At 36.7% G+C, this 16,813-nt stretch overlaps 5 protein-coding genes, 1 long non-coding RNA gene and 1 other non-coding gene across 10 annotated transcripts; 2 read left to right on the top strand and 5 right to left on the bottom strand.

The window, feature by feature from the left end:
• Positions 1–1,481: 1,481 nt before the first annotated feature.
• Positions 1,482–4,750, bottom strand: DUF6 (agenet domain protein (DOMAIN OF UNKNOWN FUNCTION 724 6)). 2 transcript variants are annotated; one of them, NM_001202840.1, is made up of 8 exons: positions 4,162–4,696; positions 3,510–3,920; positions 3,230–3,394; positions 3,067–3,154; positions 2,842–2,990; positions 2,664–2,745; positions 2,479–2,580; positions 1,482–2,408 (listed from the first exon to the last, which is right to left on the bottom strand). In NM_001202840.1, exons 1-8 carry the CDS (start codon positions 4,588–4,590, stop codon positions 1,705–1,707), a joined length of 2,130 nt encoding a protein of 709 aa, NP_001189769.1. In that variant the 5' UTR covers positions 4,591–4,696; the 3' UTR covers positions 1,482–1,704. The 2 variants fall into 2 exon arrangements, with proteins under 2 accessions (NP_001189769.1, NP_182245.1); NM_130291.3 differs by having other exon boundaries at positions 1,484–2,363; positions 3,489–3,920; positions 4,162–4,750.
• Positions 4,751–4,761: 11 nt separating this feature from the next.
• Positions 4,762–7,973, bottom strand: DUF5 (polyribonucleotide phosphorylase, putative (DOMAIN OF UNKNOWN FUNCTION 724 5)). Its single transcript, NM_130290.2, has 10 exons — positions 7,568–7,973; positions 7,294–7,362; positions 7,040–7,146; positions 6,907–6,949; positions 6,650–6,823; positions 6,433–6,508; positions 6,206–6,344; positions 6,041–6,105; positions 5,217–5,890; positions 4,762–5,070 (listed from the first exon to the last, which is right to left on the bottom strand). The coding sequence occupies exons 1-9, from the start codon at positions 7,655–7,657 to the stop codon at positions 5,244–5,246; spliced, it is 1,410 nt and encodes a 469-aa protein (NP_182244.2). The 5' UTR covers positions 7,658–7,973; the 3' UTR covers positions 4,762–5,070; positions 5,217–5,243.
• Positions 7,974–8,357: 384 nt separating this feature from the next.
• Positions 8,358–8,565, bottom strand: AT2G09835. The gene has a single exon (NR_140609.1). It is a non-coding gene; the product is annotated as an other RNA (long non-coding RNA).
• On the top strand, positions 8,488–9,265 carry AT2G00980. Its single transcript, NR_143710.1, has 2 exons — positions 8,488–8,660; positions 9,066–9,265. It is a non-coding gene; the product is annotated as an uncharacterized misc_RNA (transcript).
• Positions 9,266–9,279: 14 nt separating this feature from the next.
• On the bottom strand, positions 9,280–13,997 carry AT2G47210 (myb-like transcription factor family protein). Of its 3 annotated transcripts, none has more exons than NM_001337252.1 (17): positions 13,261–13,997; positions 12,555–12,855; positions 12,392–12,469; positions 12,194–12,259; positions 12,037–12,096; positions 11,845–11,901; positions 11,584–11,713; positions 11,371–11,438; positions 11,132–11,224; positions 10,991–11,038; positions 10,677–10,853; positions 10,473–10,583; positions 10,115–10,210; positions 9,942–10,013; positions 9,821–9,857; positions 9,702–9,736; positions 9,298–9,586 (listed from the first exon to the last, which is right to left on the bottom strand). In NM_001337252.1, exons 2-17 carry the CDS (start codon positions 12,675–12,677, stop codon positions 9,512–9,514), a joined length of 1,326 nt encoding a protein of 441 aa, NP_001323963.1. In that variant the 5' UTR covers positions 12,678–12,855; positions 13,261–13,997; the 3' UTR covers positions 9,298–9,511. The 3 variants fall into 3 exon arrangements, with proteins under 3 accessions (NP_850470.1, NP_001323963.1, NP_001323962.1); NM_001337253.1 differs by lacking the exon at positions 13,261–13,997 and adding an exon at positions 13,057–13,249; NM_180139.4 differs by having other exon boundaries at positions 9,280–9,586; positions 12,555–13,277.
• AT2G47200 (uncharacterized protein) lies at positions 13,385–14,141 on the top strand. Its single transcript, NM_130288.3, has one exon. It carries the CDS (start codon positions 13,566–13,568, stop codon positions 13,830–13,832), a length of 267 nt encoding a protein of 88 aa, NP_182242.1. The 5' UTR covers positions 13,385–13,565; the 3' UTR covers positions 13,833–14,141.
• A 31-nt stretch (positions 14,142–14,172) lies between these two features.
• MYB2 (myb domain protein 2) lies at positions 14,173–15,731 on the bottom strand. The gene is made up of 3 exons (NM_130287.3): positions 15,276–15,731; positions 15,055–15,184; positions 14,173–14,953 (listed from the first exon to the last, which is right to left on the bottom strand). The coding sequence occupies exons 1-3, from the start codon at positions 15,430–15,432 to the stop codon at positions 14,419–14,421; spliced, it is 822 nt and encodes a 273-aa protein (NP_182241.1). The 5' UTR covers positions 15,433–15,731; the 3' UTR covers positions 14,173–14,418.
• Positions 15,732–16,813: the final 1,082 nt, after the last annotated feature.

Below are 16,813 nucleotides of genomic sequence, written 5' to 3'. Positions count from 1 at the left end.
ATACTTTTCGCTCTATAGTATTATTATACTTTTTTCTTCTCTCTTGTTCATCCGTACATGATATTTATTAATTGATCCACATTTCTCTGCTCGGGTCTACATATTTAATAAGATACAGAAAAAGATCAGCAACTTTTCTGATAGCTTTTATTATAGATGTCAATACGCATTAGAAGACGCGAACCAATCCAACTCGTATAATTTATTTACGGATTAAAATTTTAAGAAGATCATAAAAGTTCTCAGCCACCAATTCCAACGGATCCTGCAGTGTGATTTTCAAAACTATATATACTGATCCATCATATTTAAATATATATAATGCTTAGTATTTTCAACTAATCTCTTCGAAAAGTTATCGATATTTTGCTTAAAATGATCTGATAAAAAACTTAGCAAACCCATTAAATAGAAAGTACAATAATTCTTAGTCTTATTCCAAGTAACCGCCGGTCAAATACAAATGATTAGTTTTCAACTTTTTATTTAATTGACATCACCAAATCATTTTCAACTTTATGTTTGACAACTTAGCTTTTTTATTTATATCTTGTTCCAACTTCTAACTGTTAAGTTTCAGCTTATTATTAAGTCAGCAAAAAAGAACAGGAAAAAGTCTAAGTCCGACCATTACTTTGAAATCGAAAATTGCTCACAAAACAAAGAAAGTCAAGTGAATTTTCATTAATTTCCCATCTCTTTTTGCTAAAGTGGATTTTTTCTAAACCTACATTTGTATATGAGTAGCAAATAATTTTTGTGGAAATAGAGTATTGTTCTATATATGTAAGCTCTCATTTATTTCCAAATCCAAGTAGGTTTATGAGCATTTAGAACAAAACCTAGAAAACGTACAATGTATCATTAAATTTTTCCAACCTTCAATACGGACATACAAGGGTCGATTATACAATGTTGAAATTAAATTACGCAGAATATTTGAAAAAAGAAAAAAAAAATGTAATGCATGGGACTGATGGACAACGAGACCGTTTGCATTAATATGTGTCACAGACTTAAACAGTTGTAGGGTTGAAACAATAACTAGTTTCAACAAATTGTATCTCTTGTACAATTTGCAATATATATATTTGAGAAAAATTACAAAAAATCTGTATTAACATAAGATATTATCTCTTTATAAAAAAAAAGATATTATGGAGATAAATATTTTTAACTTTCAAGGACAATTTAACTCGTCATGCAGTAAGTAACCAATAAGAGAGAAGTGGGAAAATTTTCTTTACAAAAAAAAACTAAAATAAAATAGCCAGCTAGGAGCGAACCTTCTAAAGCATTCCGAGTCTTTAGGCTTTTTGTCCTTATCTGCTATCACAAAACTCCATCAATCTATTCATCTTCGAATCAAGGTGTACAATTTTAATAATTTCTTTAGTTTAATAGCAATTCTTTAGCTTAGTTTTCAACTACATGTGATGATTGTACTGTGCGTAAATTACTAAATTGAGTTTGGACCGATCTTGACGTGTCTTCAATACTTTAGAAGGAAGTCACAAAATATTAGACAGATTCTTCTCATCATAAATAAGGTCTACAAAAGATTAGTTAAACTTAACATCATCATCAACAATAAGCAAAAGGGGATTAGATCTTAGATGAGTCTTTTTTACTTACATCTAAGTTTTCATTTACCAGAATCTAGAGCTTAGAGAGGTTATTCATAGTTTTGTCTTCTTACTTTTATTACCATGGAGCAGAAGCAGTTGACTGAAACTCAAGCCTCAAATCTTCTATCTCTTGATTAATCATTTCTGCATATGATTTCATTCCACTTGTCACTTTGTCTGTAGCTTCCTTCATCTCTTTCGCAACCACTTGTTGTCTCTTCAGCTCCAGAATTTTGAGTTCTAACTCAGCCATTTCTTCTTCATACGTGTGCCCTTCTATCTCTCCTGCTTCAATCTTCTTCTCAAGACCTTTTCTTTCCTCTGCTTTCTTTGCTCGCTCATCTTGGAGAGACAGCATTTTGTTGATTCGTGACTGAGGGGCTGCAACGTCAAAACCGTGCTTCTCTAGCTCGGCAAAAGAACAACTGAGGCTACCTAGAGTGCTTGGGGAAACATCGAGTTGCAGGTTTTTTACTTCCTCTAATAAACCATAGAAACTCACCATCATACCAACGGCTGTCCATTCGCGGAGTTCTTCTTTAGCCTCGAACAGCGGGCTGAAATGTGGACTCTGTGGTGCTATTTTGCATACCTCCTGTGTCTCATACATCTTCCAAAACGGTGACTTCTTTGCAAAAGGTAAAATCATTAGTGTATCATTTGCTTGTCTTTCCTCAACATCGGTGGCAATAGCAGCATTATTCACCACAATCGGGCTATGATCAATGGATGTCTCTGGATAGATCAACACGATAAAAAAAAAAAAAAAAAAAAAATTGTCTAGCATATACTATCTGAAATGTTTCAAAGAGATAAATCTTAGCTTAAGTATACTGAAAAGATTTCGAACCAGTAGGCAAATTTATCCAAGCAGCGAGAGGCTGATCATCAACATCGTTGCAGATACTGCTTGTATCATTGATCTCGGCCATTTGACCATTGCAACTCTCATCTACAAATTATAACCAATTATATGATTAAAATTTGGGTACCAAACAAAGATATCAGTCTAGATAGATGCTGGCTAAGACATACCAGTCTCCTTAAGGTCTGAGTTGTGTTCTTCTTGTCTTTTTCTTTTCCTACCCTTCTTTTCGCTATTCTTCTCCTCAAGTACCTATATACAGATAATAAAGCATCATTTTGATAAATACCAATCATGAACACCACCATCTAGTGAAAGAGAGATTTTCAAACGAAGAACTAACTTTACCTTCTGTCGAGTTGAATTTTCTAAGCCATTTTCATCTCTCATTGGCTCAAGTGTCTTCTTGGGGGAAGACTTTCCTTGAGTATCAGCCTTTGTTTGTTTCAACGGTGTTGCAGTTCTGACTCGGGAAGGGGTTACAGGTTCAACAGAGGCTGAAAACATTGACTTTAAAGATCAGTTTCATGATGCAGAAACTAAACTCAAAGAGCTGAACAAGATCACAATTACCTATTGGTTTCACTTGTGGGGTTATGACCAGAGGAGTATTATCATTAATAACATCATTAGCCCTCTTACTTCTCAATTCTCCAGTGGCCTATTTGCAGGAAACAAAATTTGTTAATTCAAAGACATGAGAAAAGCAAACGAAATTAGTGAATGCCTAACTCACAGCTCTACTTTCAGCTTTTGTGAGTGTCTCTGCACTTTTCTCAAGATTCAGTGATCTTCTGGCATGTTTTGTGGTCCTTTTAGGAGTCATTGACTTAGCACCAGAACAAGAGCGCATTGGCTTCGTTTTCATGACGTTGGAAGGAGTTTCTATCACAGGGGTTTGCTGAAAAAAGGACAAAACACACAACAGCTTCAATTCATCATACCAACAAATCAAAAACCGAAAGAAAATTGATTGAAATTATTGAATATGATACCTTTGGTCCGTCCTGCCAAACCCCATCTTCCCACACTTTACAAGGCCTAAGATCTGAGTGTTTAACCACTGGTTCCTCCTTTGTAACCACTAAACAAACCATGTAACAGTTGTGATCGAGAACTCCTCTTACCAAACCTTGACGCCATACCGAACCACGAAACACCTCCACACGATCCATCAATTCGTACTTTTCAACTGGAAAAGGAGGCGGTGTGGGTCTAACACGGGACGAATCAATGGTACTGTTGGTTCTCGCCTCATCACCACTAAAGCTCAAGTGTTTATTACAGTCCTTCACGATGAATTTCTTCTCACCATCCACTTCAATCTCTTTAATTATCATAGCAGGGAACCACGCAACTTCAGCTTTATCTACAATAGTACTCACTTCCGCCATTGTCCCGGAGCTAAACATGGACTTATCCAATTCCTTCAAGGAAAACAATCAGAAACATCAAAGTCTACACTAAGAATCAAAGTCAAAGATCAAGCCTTTAACCATTTCAATCAAAACATAGCATGCAACAAAACAGAGACAGCTCCAAGCATGAAAAAAAAACGGATTTAATAATGGATCACAACATGCAACAGATAAAAGTTTCAATCTTTAGTAACAAAGCAACAAAATTAAGGAAAAAAAAAACCCAACTTGGATTACATCAACCTCGTACCTGAATATCTGGTCGGAGCCATTTCCAACCGGACCAGCGCAAATGAGGTCTCAATTGGTTTCTCTCGAACTCAATAATGTCAGGTGGAGAATCATAATAAACCCAAAACTTGCCATTCTCCAATTTCTTAATAATGACACCGGTCCACCATCCGTCTTTGTGGTCAGCATCAACCACCGTTCCTTCCTCCAAAACGATACCGTTGTATTCATTCTCCGGCGGAACCGGTCGAATAAACCTCGGTTCAATGTTCTCGATAAGAGGAGACAAAGCGTCGTCGTTTAACAGAGTCAAGTAACGAACACGGAGCTTTTTGCGACCTGATTTGGTAGGATTTTCTTGGAGGATACCTCTGAACCATGCATCTGCAAAACCTTCTTCTGTAGAAGACACTTCCACTTCAGAACCTTTCCTAATCGTTTCCTCCATCCCCAGATACTACCAATGTCGTTACTCTGATTACATTAAAAAAAAAAAAACCTCAGAACAAAGAGAGAGAAAACCCCCGCCTTTTTCTTCTTCCACAGAAAACCCTAAAGCGGAGAGAAACCCAAACTCTGTTTCTGAAAATGGATTAGCTTTACATAGGAATCTGAGAAGTCGTCATATCATACTCCTTAATTAATTACTTTATATTAATGAATAATTCTTCATTTTTTTGGCGCGATGAAAGTTACAAAGAAATCTATTGGGCCTAAATTAACGAGCCCATCTTAATTAATTGTTTTTATCTGCTCTCACTGATATTAATTAATTAATTATTCAGTCTTCATTTTTCTTTGCCACGTCAGCTTCTCTCTTTGACTTAATCACTCACAAGTCTTTGCCACGTCAGCTTCTCTCCTTGACTCTGATCTTGATCCTATAAACCCTTTACGCTTTTGTTCCTTCTTTGTTTTGTTTTTTCACCTGAAATCCACAAAAAGGAAAATGAAGTTAAGCTAATGGCTTCAAGATTAAAAGCTAAACATCATAACCTATAACGAACAACGAACTCAGATAAATCTTTTGAGTCAGAATAGATCATTATAGTTTTGTTTTTTTTCTTAACTTACCAGGGAGCTGACAGAATTGTCTCCAACTCACTCCACATCTTCAAGCTCTACACCAAGATCTCTTGCACGTGACTCCATTTTACATATCTTTTCATAGGTTGCATCCTTCTGTTTTTCCAGAGCCGCTTCTTGCTTCTGCAGCTCCAGAACCTTGTTTTTCACTTCAAGAATCTTGCGTTCCATCTCACCAAACTCTTGCTCAGCTTTATGCTTTTTGCTAGATTCATCTTTCATCTCTTTGTCGAAAACTTTTAGTTCCTCCAATATTTTTAGTTGTCTATCTTTGAGAGCTAACAGCTTGGCGATCCGAGATAAAGGCGCTGTGACCGTGAATCCATGCTTCTCTAGCTCGGTAAATGAGTCTTTAAGGCTATTTAGTTGGCGTATGGGAACGTCGGTTTTCAGATCTTCTACTTTTTCTAATACCCCAGAAAAAGTCACCATCATACCCAAAGCAAAACCTTCACGGAAATCTTCTTTTGCTTCAAACAATGGGCTGAAATGAGGACTTTGTGGTACTCTTTTGAAGACCTCCATTGATTCATATATCTTCCAAACCGGTGACTTCTTCACAAAAGGCAGAACCATTGTTGCATCCTTTGCTTTGGTTTCCTCATCATCATCATCAGCAGCAAAATTCTTCACAGGATCGGGAGTCCAATCAGAGGGTAGCACTGGAGATCAACGCATGCACAAATTAACAAGATAATTAATGAAATTGCTTTAGTATAGTAATATTTATTACTCGTATAATGGAACTCAGCCTTTGTAACATTGCAAGCTGATCATGAATTTCAGAAGGTCGAATGAGAGTTAAGACATACCAGTCTCGTTGAGGTCCGAATTATGCTCCAGTTCTCCTCTTTTCCTCTTACGACTGTTATCTTCACTATAATGCTTCTCACGCATCTGTGCATATTAGTGTTAAACACAAAGAAGAACCATCTCAGAGTTAAATAAAAATAATGACAATTATGTTAAAGTGATACCTTCTCTCGAGTTGATTCATTTCCATTGGCTGAAGTGTCTTCTTGGGGACCGTCTTTCCTTTAGTTCCAGCCTCTGTATGTTCCAACGGTGTTGAAGTTATAACCGGGGAAGAGGTTACAGGTGAAACAGATTCATTAGCTGGAAACACCATGACATGATCAATTTTCATGATGTAGAAACTCATCATTAATTAAGAGGATCCATTTGGATTTTGGAGATAAAAGACAGTCTAGTGATGGAGGAGTATTACCATTCATCACAGAACCACCCATATTATTCCCTGATCCTTGAGCTAATGGCGACTCCCGTCTCTCTGAATAAACTTATAAGGATGCAGAGCTAATGCAATAAACTATTTCAAGATCAATGACGATTCTGATCACAATGCTGAGAAAAAACTAGAGTCAGTTTTAACAAGCATTTTGCAGGAGAAGGGAACTTACAAGAATGTTGAGCTTGCCACTGAACGTGGAAGACACTTCCTGAATCAACTTCTCCCTCTGATCTCTAACCAAACCAGACACCACTAAACCATTGGATTTCCAATCATTTAAGCATGCTTTTAGCTCTTCCTGTCCGGTGATGTAGGAGGCTGCAGGAAGGCAAAGAAAAGTAACCTACAAATCAGAACCTGCATAAAAATCAACATGTTAAGAAGGATGGCGAAATAGACGAAACCAAAAACAGCATTAGTACATACCTCGTGATCTTTGGTTCTCCCTTCTCGCTTAAAAAATCCACCACTGTACCACAAGAAGGTCCATTTAGATCATCATTTAGGCAATGACATGGTCTTCTTACAGCAAGAGACTCCAAAATTGAAAAACGCTTACCTAGTTCGACCTACAGCTGAGAATCGCTCCTGATAGTGAACATAAAGGGGAAGAAAATCTGATGGCTCACTCGGAACATCAGCTAGACAAACGGATGTGAAGACAATCTACAATGACAAGTAGACAGATTAGATAATGAAACAAAGCCGATTAAGAGATAAGCATGTAACAGAAGCTAAACTGAAGAATACAAACTCGAGGAACTAAGAAAAAAAGTTGAAAGTTTTGGAAATTGAATGAAACAGCACACTTACAGTTTCTCCATCTGTCACCGTGACTGCAGAACTTGCTTGTCTCCCCATGAGACCAGTCTCAACTAAAATCTACACAGTAGACAAAAAGAAAGAAAAAGATGAAAAACTTAAGAAGAAGCTAAAACAAGTTCAACACATACATCTAAAGCAGCGAGCTTTGCTTCTCTACTATAGAGCGAAAGGTCTCAAATCCTACCAATCATCTCCGAATTCAAATTTGACCAGATGAAACAACCAATGAAATCAAAAGGGTACAGCTTTATGAAGAAATTACCTCTCTATTTCCGAATGGAATTTTGACAGATACGTGGTTAGGAACAAGCCAGAGACCCATCGCCGACGGAGTCAGCGTCATCGGTATCATCAGGCCTAACTAGAGCTCTGACACTGAATTTACTGGCGCCACTTCCGGAGAGAAGAGAGAGCGAGCACAATTTTCCTCCTCCGCCGCTGCTGCGTTCGCCGGAGTGAAAACGAGGGAAATTCCGGGAACGGCAAAGTCTGCTCCGGCGAACTGGCCAGAACTGTGGAGTACTACTGTGAAGTGCGTTACTGGGACTCGTCAGCATCTTCTTCTTCATTGAGAGAGAGTGAGAAAGAGAGAGACTTTATCCGTTCCTTGCAGACGCGGGAGCTTCTCCTGTGACTCTGTGTGAGAGTTTCCAGGCGTAGCTAGTCTTGTTTCCGGTTTCAAATTGAACCGGGTTTTAATTTCCCAATTGATATTTTCAGAACCAATAATTTATTTCGTACAATTAGGTCTGATTCGTTAGAAATATGAAATAGAATTTGTCTATAAGCATTAAATGATTAATTAATATAAATTTAGTGCTTAATTTCATGACCAAATGAGATTTTTTATACAAACCTGTGGATAGACTTAGCCAGTTGAACCGATTGGTTCGGATCAATGCCAAAAGCTGAAACGATCGAAATAAAAAACGACGGCGTTTTGTAGAAAAGCTAAATAATAACATAAGCTAGCAACATGTCTACTATTTCTATTTTTTTAGAGTTTTTTAGCCAATCACAAGGCTGTATTTCAGATCTACTCGCACAAAGTGCGCGTTGAGAGCGTGAGAGCAATTCTGTAGGGGTTCACCTTTTGAAATCATGCCTTTTTTTATCAACGCAGTTGTCTTCAAAATCACCATCGCGTGAATTTTTTTTTTTCCTCTTTAGCCCAGTGTAAACCGAACCGCAAATTAGTTCTAATTTCAATACTAATGTAAACTTTTTGTTCCGGTTCGAGATCTCTCCTCCAAAACTTTTGTCTGATTTCTTCAATCAAAAGCTCTCTCCGACAAACTGCAAATTCTTCTCCAGAATCTGTGGCGGATTCCCATATCGGCTATTCGATTCCAAATGTATAGTTGCTTCTCTTACTTCTATTGCTTCAGATTATTGTTTTTTCGTAGGAATCTCTGTTAGTCATTCGAATGTAGTTGTGCTTAATATTGATAATGATATTGATTATAATAACTAGTATACCTCTGTCACATGTGGAACAAATTTAGTTATTTTTTGGTCTAATTGGTAGTATACTAAAAACTCAAGATTTCTAAGTGTTGAAAATTTCAGTAATCTTAAATCCCACTGTATAATGGGACTTATTGCTAAGTTGAGAGAAAAAGTATGGACATTCTTTCTTTGGTTGGAGTTTTGGCATACATATAAACACATTGAAGCTAAGATTTTTGCCTATCAATAGAAGAATCTATAAGTTTGAAGAAATAAAGTAGTAATCCTTGTTTTTCTTTACATGTATGTAGCGAGACTCCTTCAAGACTCAACAATTGTTGTCAACTGTCTTCTTCTCTGTCTCTACCCACCTCAAGCTCCCTGTTATCTACATTCTTATGAATGTGTCTCCTCGCCTTCCACCTCCTGATATTGTGTTTCTTATTTCGATAGTTTACTCTCTCTTCTATCTAATTAATTTTTATTCTTTTCTTTATCATACCAATCAACCATTTGTAATTTAACATTTTCGAAAATGTCTTTAGATGTAATAATTCTTACTAGTCATAAATATAATGTGCAACATTTTCTCAATTTCTCTAATTGGCTTGACAAGATAGTGCGGTGTCTGAGTACAAGTAGAGAGATTTTAGAGATCAGAAATAATTTAAGAACTGAAAACATTGCGGAAATCACCGGAAAAAGGCAAATACATACACATGAAATTGCGAGTCAGTATGCACCGAGTAGAGAGATTTTAGAGATCAGAGGCTTTCAACTTTCTCGGACGCTTATGAGCTGGTGAAGGAGTATCTGCTTGTCTTCCAGGACCCTGCAGGATTCCCAAACATATTTTAATTAAGATTCAAGTTTTACATGTAGATGCAAAGGATTTTCGGAGGAATTGGTACGAAAAATAAAGAAGAGCAAACTCTGATGTGCACCACCTTGCGTTTTTGTTCCTTCTTGATTGGTCTTTCAGCTGAAATAAACACACAAAATGAACTTAGAGATGGTTAAGTAGTGCATACAATGCTGAAACCAACAAGATAAGGAAATAATGTACCTCCAAAACTGAATGGGTCCGGTGCGAAAACACGATCCTGATCAAATATATATAGAAATTAAAGAGATCAACAGGAAGATGAAACTGTAGCGAGAACCAATAAACAAAGTTTGTTGCTCACCTTTGGAGTGTCTGGCATTGCGGCATACGACCCTTCACGATGTGATGAACCTTCTGATTCCTTATATTGCAGCTGAAGTTACGACCCCACCATGTTTTGGCAACAAGTTAAATAAACAAATAGCTGTATATTTGTGAATCTATGTGAGATAAGACTTGTATTGTATGGTTTACCTGCTTCTGAAGATTCAGTAGTGTTAATATTTCTTTTCTTAGCTCAAGATGCTCATCGCATACAGTTTTGGTAGGAACCTTTGGCTTTAAATTAACCTGTAAACAGAAAACTCTATATACTCAAAAAATCCATTTAGTAAATCTTAAGAGTGGCTACAATCAAATAAACTGACAAGAACCTACTAGCCTCTACCCGAACCAAAATCCCAACTAATTACATAGAACACATTCAAAGCTAGCTTCAGTACGGGTGCCTTTTATAACATTAGTTAAGTCTCATCATCAATCAATGGGGAAAGATAAGCAAATGAGATAGACAAATAGAAAGAGTTAAACAGAACAAGAAGCAAAGACAAACCCCGAGATCTTGCAGAGTCTGCTCAACCCGCTTGATCGTTCGAAGACCAACAGCAGAGCTTGCAGCTTGGACCATTTGTTCAAGTCCATAGGTTCTCAAGTATACATGAAGCTGAAAATTTGACAGATTCACCAGAAATAATCAGATAAACTGGATAACCAAGTAGAAAAGGGAAAGAGAAGAAGGGAGAGACACTTCACTCACCATGCGCAGAGAAGCAAGGGTAGAGGCATAATCTGCCATAGTTAGTGTTGATGGAGCCACAGCAGTAGCAGGAAGTTGAGAATTGGATGTTGGAGATACACTACGCCCTGGAACAACCCCATCAGCTTTATCAAGACCGGCGTTCTCATTCGCAGACACATCAGGTTCTTCTGCACGCTGGACAGCCAGAAACAAGATGATAAAGATAAAGTTCAGATATGCGTCTAAGGTAAGCAAATTTCATGGTAAGCAAAATTCATCCATTGTTCTTTAGTTAGTACGAGTGAGTATATTGATTTTAAGACAACACTTACACGTGCGGCCAATCGCATCTCTGTGATTCTTTTAGCCTCAGCAAGTATCTGCAGTTGTGGGAGAAGGATAGGTAAGAGAAGACAAAGAACTAATCACATTTCTTCGGCTGCAAGTACATTCAAAATTATATAGAAAATAACCTCAGCATCTTTCTTCTCCTGATGTCTACTCTGGGATAGGACCATGGACAATGCCCGCTTGCGCTCTCTATCGCGTGTAATATCATATGGTTCCTGTTTATGCCAATACATTGGAAAAAAAGCATTTAGAGAAATGTTTTCTCCAGATAACATGACAAGGAGAGATTGCTACAAAAACTACATATAAATGAACATAAGAGTTCTTAGTTTGCTATGAAGAGATATAAGTGGAATTTGACCTTCATGAGAGGATGGTTTGCAACATCTGCTGGAGACTGAGCTCTAGCACGCAGCAGGGCCCGGTTTACTACAAAAGAAAGTACGTAAGAGAATTCTCAGTCCTTGTATTTTTTTAATGAACCCTGGTGCAACATGATATAGAAACAGAGAGATCAAAGATGAAAACAAATGAAAGGAAAAGGTATAAGTGAACGTATAATAGTCCAACATACCACTGTAGTAACGATCCTTCAATTCCTCCACAGTCCGTGATACTGGAAATCGATCAGCTATTACAACAAAGCGGAGATCAAAATTTTGACAGAATTCAAACAACTGATCTGTCTCTTCCTTGGTCCACACCTGCAAGTTTTAGCACAATCAACAAAGTAGATACTATCCAAAACAAGCATGAACAGAAGCTATGCAGAACATGTCTTTACTTCATACATAATAGAATGAAACAGAAACTCCTCCTTGAGAAAAACACTTACAGAATCCGTTAAATGATTCTCATACTCCTCGTCTGTGTATTTCAAAATATCAACTGACTGCATTCACGCAAAGATACAAACAATCAAATGCCAATAACAAAAACAAGTCAGAAAAAAAGCAGAAACGGAGAGAGGACAGCAAAAGTTACTCAATGACACTAAAATAGACAATCATGAAGGCAAATATAATACCTTGTTATATTTGGCAAAGGAATAGTCACCTGTTGGTGGAACATCATTAACCACTCTAACCTGTGAAGATATAAGAAAACCCCAAATGCATAACACATTTAGAAAGAATGAAATGTTAAGCGTTTCTACAATGGTGTTCCACAGATAAGGAACTTACCCAATGGTAAAGCTGCAAATCATCTTTCCTAGCAGAATTTGTGAAGGAAAGCCATTTCCAAGCAACCTGAGAGATACTAAAGACATTTTTCTTAGCAAATAATACTAACTGTAGAATCATACTACTAACATTAAAATTATCTCAAAACTGAAAATAGACAGTGGCAACAAATGATTAAAGCCCGCAGCAGCAACAGACCTTCTCATCTGCAGGAGGACGGCGCTTTAAATCAATTGAAGGCATAAGAGGTGCAACGCCCCCGGTAAGCGCATAAACCTGAAATTCATCAACGACGATGAAAATTCAACTACAAAAATATCCAATCGATTCCAAAGGATTGGTTCGATTCGTTAGAGCTAACCTCGCGAGAAATGCCATCGGGTTTTCTATGGGACTCTTTCTGGGGTCGAGATTTCTTCTCCTGAGTTAAAGACAGTGGAGTCTTCGGCAACCCGAGAATGTCCTTCGCGTCCGTACCGCCCATTGTTAATTAGGGTTCTGAATTTACTGGGTAGCTATCATTCGAACACCTTCGATTCGATCAGGATCTGCTTCGATTCAGGAATTAGGGTTTCAAACGAGGACGCCGATTTGGGAACTGGGGATTTTTTAGCGCCAAAGAATCTTTCAACCTTTGGGATCGGTCAGCAGTTTATGTGTAGCTACAAGTTTCGTTAATATGTCATCGTTTCTAATGTTACCATCCAAAAAAATCAAAACTTTAAAAGTGGTTAATTTGATTATAAATTAATCAAATTTTAGGCTGTAGAAACTAGAAAGAAACTTATACTATTGGATTATTATATAAACAAAAACATAATTTTCAAAAGAAACACTAAATATTTGTTTACAGGTTCACTGACCAAAATGCTCAAGTTACCCAAAAAAGAAGAGGAATCTAGAAGGTTGTCCAACAATCGTTGACCGATAAAAGGATTAGATCAGACTTTTTTCTTAAAGCTCCTTTTTCAAAATTCTCTCTTCTCCTCTCATTGTTTCTTGCTGAAGATGAACTATTCTATTTGTTGTCTCTTCCACGTCAAAACCATGAGTAAAGACCATAATACCTTTGATTCGCTACTGATGTAGACTCTATGTTGGCAATCGGTCAAGGGCCATTTAGTATATTCACTATTAAAACTTACCAAAACTAGATATCCCCTCGATGCATGATGGCTTCCTCCTTGTGCTGTCTTGTTCCAACTTTCAACACTCGACAATGGTTGTTAAGACTATTACACACACTGACACAAGCTCACACACAAACGCATGCACACAATATATATACATATGTTTTGTGTGTGTCTTAAATGTTGAAAGTGATTAGATACGAGATAAAGCCAACTAAAGCATCCTACGACGTCAGAGACACATGGCGTCGATAGTGATGCTCCTTAGAGCACTGATGAGTTGCCGTCTTACGCCTAAAGACGAGCCGGAGACATCGGATTCTTCTTCGTCTGCTGCGAAACTTTACAGAAATATCGTCGGAGACGAAAACGTGACAAGGAAGAGAATTTCAGTGGTTGATACATCGCATCTTGGCGATAATCACGAGTTTATTATCGAAACTACGTGTGGAAGCAACGATATGGATGAAGGGTTTTACTGGATCATCGTCAGGAATCACTTGATGTGAATTTTATAAAGCGTTTAAGTATAATTAAGTAATGTAAGTCCTTGGTCCTTGCATGATTTGTTTTTCTTAGGATCAACCATGCAGCATTCTGGACTACTAAATTTCTATCAAGATAAATCATGTGTTGTGACAATTTGAACCAATAATCAGTGGTTAACTGTCAAAAAAATAAATTTAGTCATATTTTCGTTTTGTCGTTTTTTAATTTTTGTTAGTGAATTTTGTCGTAAATAAAACGAACCAAAGAAAATATGAACTGATTCGAGTCAGTCTACGCTCTTTTCGAGTATCAAAATTAAGAACTTTTCCTTGGAATGATTTTTTTTTTTTGTTGGTTTTTAAAACGTTATATCAAATAATTCACATATATCAATATCACAAATCAGTGAATCACAAATATCCTCGTCTGATGATCAAATCTTAATTTAATCAGGGGATTAAAACAAGAGAGGAAAAGAAAAGATAATAATTAAGTCAAGATTCGTATACCAAGGCCGTATCTAAAATTGGCATCACGCACGAATGAATATTACACCAAACGTGACGCAATTGAATTCCTCGTTACGTATAGTAATCGTATATTTCCTTAATTATACGAATACGATGTCGTATCGGGGCAGAACTGGTCCTGCAAGAACCAAAAACTCTCCTCGTCAGTCCACATGTTGTCCCCACCAACACAGCCCCAATCGTTGAACTCTCCGAAACCCGTTTGACCCGACGGATCATAACCTGACCCGTTCACCACCCCACCTCGAACGTCCGAAAACGTCTCAGCCGGAGAATTCGAAGACGTTGCTGACAATTCCGTAGCCGGTACGAATTGCTGATGATGATTCTGGCTGAATTGAACGAAACCCGGCTCGACCGGACTCGGTTCGTTAACTGGTTGACTTGGGTCGGTGATCATTGACTCCACTTGTTCACACGTGGTGGGTAATGATTGGGCGTTGATTCGTTCCACTAATCTCGGCATCCAAACATTTCTCATAGTCTCCTTGAAAAGATTACTGTTAACATCGCATCTTAGGTGTTTGGCTTGCTTTTGGACTCGAGTTCTCCAATAATTCTTTATTTCATTATCTGTTCTTCCCGGTAGATATTGCGCAATCTTCGACCACCTTATATATTCAATTGAAAAAAAAGACATATATTAATAACATACTTAACTAGTAACATATAGAATAGCAAAATATTAACATTTGAGATATATAGTGTGTACCTATTGCCCCAAAGAGAATGGAGTTTGAGGATCATAAATTGTTCTTCGAGAGTGATGTTGCCTCTTCTAACATCTGGACGTAAGTAATTAAGCCATCTTAATCTACAACTCTTACCAGTTCGCTTTAGCCCTGCACATATATGAGTAAAATATATATAAGTTTATCTATATATAAAGCCTTTGTGTATATGTATATTTAGAGATTGATGTTTTGATGATACCAGAGGAACGAGCGATGTGGTTCCAACGAGCATCGCCATGGATAGAGACGAAGTTGACTAGGATTGCATCTTCTTCCTCGGTCCATGGACCTTTCCGTACATCAGAATCTTCTTCATGTGTTGGAGAGTTTGAGTTTATTCGCTCGTAATCTTCCATTTCTTATAAAGAAACTTTAAATGAGGAAAGGAAAAGAGATAGAGAGAAAGAAGATGAGATGGTGTGAATGGTTTTGTGGATTAGATTTGAAGTGATTAAGCAATGTGCGATATTTATATATATATAGTGAAGGAACATAAGAATCAAATAATTTTAAAAGTAGTATTTTATAAAAAGGATATTTGAAAATGAGTAGAATGTTGAAGAGTGACTGGAACACGGCATAAGTGTTATGTTCAATTTTTATTTTTTTATTCTGTTTCTAAAGTGGAATTTTGCAACTATATAGTAAATTATGCTAAACATAATTAGCTCTCCATTTGGTCAATTGTTTGTGTAATTTTAAAATACTAAGGTTTGACCCTTTGACTTGTTCAGATGTATAGTAACACGCACTCTTGCTTTTTCTTTCTTTGGTAAGAGAGTTCTATTTCATAAAGTTTCTATATTTATTACCACACAGTATCGCAGACGTAAGTTATTGTACATCCTTAGTCTTGTTCAAAATTACTCTGGTTAGTGATTACTATGGGCGAAATTAATGATTTATTAATCACTTCTTGTTGTGTGCAATCACGATTTAATATTCGTCGTTTGCTTTGAAATTAGCTAACATTAAGAAACTACTACATGCTACTCGGTAAGCATAATAATACTTAAATACTATTACTAAATGGAAATTAGTTTCCAATACGGATTCGTTTCTAAGTATATGGAGTCTAAAATAATTCTTAATTCCCAATTTTGAATGTAGCTAAATAACATAGGACTATTGACATTTAAGGCAAAGTCAAATGAGAAATGGAGTTAGGCGAGTTTAGGGACTTTGCTTTTGAAATTTTAGCACATTTTGTTTTCGATTGAAGAGTAGTCAAAGAGACGTCTTTCCTCTGTCAATCACTATGACTTCTATGCATATATTTACAGAAATATACTAAACTTTTGTGAGTTTTATCAAACAAAATTTTATCGTACGTTGGGATTAATAATTAAGAAACACTATCAAAGTTATTAAAAACAATAATATACTTTCAATAGTTGCCGGTAGAGAAAGTACTTTTGTTTTTAATGAGAATCCACGATGAAGTAAAGAGAGACCGTAGTATACTTTCAATAATCGTTCCATTACTACTTCGATTATTGATACACATTCTGAAAGTCGAATGCCTATAATATTGATGATAACTTTTATAATATATGTTGTACATTTTGTTAATGCATCATTACTTTTAAGTAACGTTCTACGACATTTTATCAAAATGTGTAACAAGAAAATATTTTAATTGATTCGTATTACAAAACATATAAATTATAATTCGATCAGGGAAATCAAATTTAATTATTACATTATATTGTTTAATTCATCAATGATCATATATTC

This window comes from Arabidopsis thaliana, chromosome 2, assembly GCF_000001735.4.
Source record: "Arabidopsis thaliana chromosome 2, partial sequence".
NCBI classification, from domain to species: Eukaryota; Viridiplantae; Streptophyta; class Magnoliopsida; order Brassicales; family Brassicaceae; genus Arabidopsis; species Arabidopsis thaliana.
This window is presented reverse-complemented; position numbering and strand designations above follow the sequence as displayed.

Bases quoted from the DNA above. Each gene is read 5' to 3' on its own strand.
- DUF5 (NM_130290.2), bottom strand. From the start codon at position 7,657: ATGATACCGATGACGCTGACTCCGTCGGCGATGGGTCTCTGGCTTGTT. The intron at 6,509-6,649 runs GTAAGTTCCCTT...GAGAGACGGGAG, and splicing joins GTGGCAAGCTCAACATTCTT to TCGCCATTAGCTCAAGGATC. The intron at 5,891-6,040 runs GTATGTCTTAAC...GTTGATCTCCAG, and splicing joins TTCGGACCTCAACGAGACTG to TGCTACCCTCTGATTGGACT.
- MYB2 (NM_130287.3), bottom strand. From the start codon at position 15,432: ATGGAAGATTACGAGCGAATAAACTCAAACTCTCCAACACATGAAGAA. The intron at 15,185-15,275 runs GTATCATCAAAA...ATATATGTGCAG, and splicing joins CCACATCGCTCGTTCCTCTG to GGCTAAAGCGAACTGGTAAG. The intron at 14,954-15,054 runs GTACACACTATA...TGAATATATAAG, and splicing joins CATTCTCTTTGGGGCAATAG to GTGGTCGAAGATTGCGCAAT.
- AT2G47210 (NM_001337252.1), bottom strand. From the start codon at position 12,677: ATGGGCGGTACGGACGCGAAGGACATTCTCGGGTTGCCGAAGACTCCA. The intron at 11,439-11,583 runs GTATGTTGGACT...TTTCTTTTGTAG, and splicing joins GAAGGATCGTTACTACAGTG to TAAACCGGGCCCTGCTGCGT. The intron at 10,854-10,990 runs GTAAGTGTTGTC...CTGGCTGTCCAG, and splicing joins AGATGCGATTGGCCGCACGT to CGTGCAGAAGAACCTGATGT.
- DUF6 (NM_001202840.1), bottom strand. From the start codon at position 4,590: ATGGAGGAAACGATTAGGAAAGGTTCTGAAGTGGAAGTGTCTTCTACA. The intron at 3,155-3,229 runs GTGAGTTAGGCA...TCCTGCAAATAG, and splicing joins CAAAAGCTGAAAGTAGAGCT to GCCACTGGAGAATTGAGAAG. The intron at 2,409-2,478 runs GTTCGAAATCTT...AGTATATGCTAG, and splicing joins TTGGATAAATTTGCCTACTG to ACAATTTTTTTTTTTTTTTT.
- AT2G47200 (NM_130288.3), top strand. From the start codon at position 13,566: ATGGCGTCGATAGTGATGCTCCTTAGAGCACTGATGAGTTGCCGTCTT.